At 39.8% G+C, this 4,623-nt stretch overlaps 1 protein-coding gene across 1 annotated transcript; it reads right to left on the reverse strand.

Annotated features, from left to right (window-relative positions):
• Nucleotides 1–598: 598 nt before the first annotated feature.
• LOC138906055 (uncharacterized) lies at nt 599–2,211 on the reverse strand. The gene is made up of 2 exons (XM_070194575.1): nt 1,803–2,211; nt 599–1,137 (listed from the first exon to the last, which is right to left on the reverse strand). Exons 1-2 carry the CDS (start codon nt 2,209–2,211, stop codon nt 599–601), a joined length of 948 nt encoding a protein of 315 aa, XP_070050676.1.
• Between the last annotated feature and the right edge of the window lie 2,412 nt (nt 2,212–4,623).

The raw sequence follows: 4,623 nt of genomic DNA on the forward strand, positions 1-4,623 counted from the left end.
AAAGCTCTAGCGAATTCAGTTAAATACCTCCTCTGTTCCTATCCCCAAAGCTGAAGCCGCCATACCCACCAGTAGATGACCCAATATGTCCATTGGAATTCCCTCATATAAATCTTATCCGTAGGTGGAATACCACATAATACCTCATCCAACCCCTTCCAGAAGTGCCTCTTAACCTCCTCATCCAAGACCGTTTGCGACACGTAAGCGCTAATGACATTCAAGATGATCCCTCCAACTACTATTTTAGTAGCCATTAATCTATCATTCACCCGCCTAACCTAAGGACTAAGTGTCTCAATTCAATTTAAACTCCCCCAAAACAAAACCAACCATCCCCCAAGTCACATAACGAGAAATACACATATGTAAAGCATCAAATAGGGGAAACAAGGCTAAAGTAGTCAAAATGACCGGCCGGGTCATTACATTCTCCCCCTATTAAATAAACGTTCGTCCTCTAATGTGTTTAGAATCATACATGAAGTACCGAAAAGGTGAGGATATCTTCGCCATATATCATGCTTAGTCTCCCAAGTCCCCTCCTCATCCAGTTGACCCCTACACTAAACCTTCACTGATTCAATATTCTTCGACCTCAAACCAATCTATCAAAGATGGCCACTAGCTCCTCATCATAAGTGAAATCCTTGTCCAACTGCACCGAGCTGAAATCTAACACATGTGAAAGGTCCTCATAATACTTTTGGATCATTGAAACATGAAACACTAGATGAACTCCCGATAGACTAAGTGGCAAAGAAAGTTTGTACGCCACTTCAAGAAACCTCTCCAAAACGTCTAATGGACTAGTATACCGAGGGCTCAACTTGCCCTTCTTCCCGAACCTAATCACACCCTTCATGGGTAAAACTCTAAGCAGAACCCTCTCACCCATCATGAATGCCACATCACGAGCCTTCCTATATGCATAACTCTTCTGCTTGGATTGCATTGTATGAAGCCACTCCTGAATCAATTTTATCTTCTCCAAAGCATCACAAACGAAGTCAGTGCCCAACAACCTAGCCTCCCCAGGCTCAAACCAACCAATCGGAGAATGACACCACTTCCCATACAAGGCATCATATGAAGCAATTTGGATACTCGACTGATAGCTATTGTTGTAGGCGAACTCTGATAATGGTAGAAACTGATCCCACTAACCCCCGAAATCAATGACACATGCTCGTAACTTGTCCTCCAAACTCTAAATAGTGCGATCAGACTGCACGTTCGTCCATCTGGGGATGAAATATTGTACTCAGCTAGACACGAGGGCCCAACTCACACTGCACTTCTCCCCAAAAATATGATGTAAAATGTATGCCCCGATCCAAGATAATAGACACGGGCATACTGTGAAGACAAATAATCTCTCAAAGATAAATCTGAGTTAGCAACTTTGAAGAGTAAGTAGTCATGACTGGAATGAAATGTGCAGAATTGGTCAGCCCATCCACAATGACCCACACCACATCAAATCTCCTCAAGGTCCGTGGAAGTCCAGCTACAAAATACATAATGATACGCTCCTACTTCCACTCTGAAATATCAAGCCTCTAAATCAAACCACCATATCTCTTATGCTGGTACTTAACCTGCTGACAGTTCAAACACCGAACAAAATACTCAACAGTATCCTTTTTCATCCTCCTCCACCAATAGTGATACCTCAAAGTGCGGTATATTTTTGTGGCACCTAGATGAATGGAATACCACAAACTATGGGCCTCCTCAAGAATCAACTCTCGCAATCCATCCATATTCGGAACATAGATCCGACCGTGAAGCCTAAATACCCCAATTATCACCAATATTAACCTCCTTAGAACTATCATGCTGCACTGTGTCCCTTAGGACAAGCAAGCAGGGATCATCATACTGACGCACCTTGATGCGCTCAAACAAGGACGATCGTGATACAACACAAGAAAGAACCCTGCTAGGCTTCGGAATATCAAACCTCATGAACCTGTTGGCCAAATCCTGAACATCCATAGATAACGGTCTCTCCCCAGTTAGGATAAAAGAAAGAATCCCCATGCTCTCGGCCTTCAAACTCAAAGCGTCGGCCACCACAGTGGCCTTTATCAGATGATAAAGAATGGTGATATCATAGTCCTTCAGTAGTTCTAACCACCTCAATTTCCTTAAGTTCATATCCTTTTTCTTGAATAAGTGATGGAGACTCCTATGATCTATGAACATTTCGCAAGATACACCATAAAGATAGTGCCGCCAAATCTTGAGCGCGTGAATAATGCCTGCTAATTCCAAATCGTGTATTGGGTAGGTCTACTCATAGGGATTCAACTAAAGATATGCATAACAAATCACCCTGCCATAAGAACTCGATCCTCATACCTACTGAATGCTCACAACATACTGTATAATAACTTGATCATGAAGGCAAAACTAGAATTGGAGTTGTAGTCAAGGTAGTCTTGAGCTTCTGAAAGCTCTCCTCACACTGGAGCTACTTGTTCACTCATGAATCTTGCTGTTCTCCTTGAAGATCAATGGGTGCCGCACTTTAAGGATTTCAACACTGCAATAAATGGAATCTCGACTACCACCATGATCACAAAGCCCGGTCACAATTGAGTTCTTTTTAGGATTGAAGTATAGAATCAAGCTGATATGGTCTGATGTACCAGGAAAAGATATTATTGTTGGATTCGACATTTTCAGACAACTAAAAGATCAAATCTAGATCAGGGCTAGCGGGATAACCTTTAAGAAGTAGTTCAAATCTTATTCTGAATTCCAAGGCTATTCCAATCACCAATGACGAATAAATCAAAGAGATTGAACAAAATCTCATTGAGCATTCGTGTGACGAATCCCACAAGGATTTTATGAAGAAGGGAAAAAGCCTGTTATGGATGAATGAAGAGTTTTTTTTATCAAGCTCTCTTTCAAGAATAATGAAAATATTTTATCAAGCTCTCTTTCAAGAATAATGAAAATATCTATCCAACAAAAGTCAGTCATTCAGGCATGAATCCAGATCATATTCAGCCTGCAAAGAAAGAATGTGAAGAACTCTTGGAATTTGATCTGATAGAGCCATCAGATTCACAATGGGCATGCGAAGCATTTTATGTCAACAAAAGAGCTGAGCAAACAAGAGAAAAAATCAGGTTAGTCATTAACTACCAACCACTTAACCACTTCCTCCAAGATGATAAATTCCATATCCCAAATAAACTCACTCTCTTCTCCCACTTAGCCAAGGCCAAATATTTTTCCAAGTTTGATCTCAAATCTGGATTTTGGCAATTGGGAATCCACCCCGAAGAAAGAGCTAAAATGGGATTTTGCATCCCCGATCATCATTTCAAATGGAAAGTCATGCCCTTCGAATTAAAAATAGCACCCTCCATGTACCAAAAAACCATGATAAAAATATTCCAGCCCATCCCCCATACCTCTTTGGTTTACATTGATGACATCCTGTTATTGAGCGATACATTTGAGGAACATGTCACCTTGCTCCGTCAATTTGAGGCACTAGTAACACAGTATGGGATCATGCTTTCAGCAAAAAAGATGGTTCTTGCTCAAAAAGAGATTGATTTTCTCTGAATGCATTTTGTCCAAGGTGCATATAGTCCAGGACCACATATATATCATGAACTACTTCCCAGAGGAGAAAATGCTTTACTCTTGAATATTGATGCTACCAAAGGAAACACCATGGAGCACCCAACTTTCATATGCTCCCACATACTTCCACATGCTATACCATGTATATTTCACCTCTTTTACATGTTTTCAAGAAGCTTTTTAGTGCATATTAGTTGCTTGACCTAAGGTCCTTCACATGTTTAATGGGACCCACTTGTAGATAGGTTTTCCATGTAAGATATGTTTATTTTATAATATAAATTTGTCTTGTAATAACCTCCTAGTAAGATCATCTTGTAACCTTTATGATATATTACGTATGAGTTCCTTCTAAATTTTCCTCTTGTTGTTTCTTTCAAATAGATGGAAAGACCGGTCCATGTATGAAAATAGAGTAAGAATACTCTAAGAAAGTTAGCTTATTGTAGTGCAAAAGTTTTCTGAGTTATAACATCTAAAGTTGGTTATAGTACAAAAGTTTTTTGAATTGTGTAGCTTGGCAAGCCGTCCCTTATGGATTATTGAAGCCAGCCCCTTTGTAGGAAAACTTTTGCAACTATAAGCAAATTAACTATTAGTGTAGCTTGGCAAGCCGTCCCTTATGGGTTGTTGAAGCCAGCTCTTTTGTAGGGAAACTTTCATATCTATGATTTAGTTTGCTTTCTTGGAGTCTCTTGCTATGTTCTTTGTACTGTGACTGAAATATTTCTTCGATGATAGTCATGGTTTGGCTTGCCAACAATTTTGGAAGGGAAGAGACAAAGGCTTGCTTTAGGTTGATGACTCTGCCAATCTCAAAGTTTATCTTTGCCATTTTTTGAAAGTTCTTATCAATGTCGTTTCTATCAAATGACACACCATCTCGAAGAATTGTCTTCGCATTTTCTCTTGTCTTTAGCCAGTATTTCCTCAAAAAAACTTCATGTAGGATTCTGATGTTGAAGGATATGTCCTGAGAAGTAAGAAAAGTATTTTTGTCTTGAATCCCAA

The sequence above is a fragment of the Nicotiana tomentosiformis genome, chromosome 2 (assembly GCF_000390325.3).
Source record: "Nicotiana tomentosiformis chromosome 2, ASM39032v3, whole genome shotgun sequence".
Taxonomy (NCBI): Eukaryota; Viridiplantae; Streptophyta; class Magnoliopsida; order Solanales; family Solanaceae; genus Nicotiana; species Nicotiana tomentosiformis.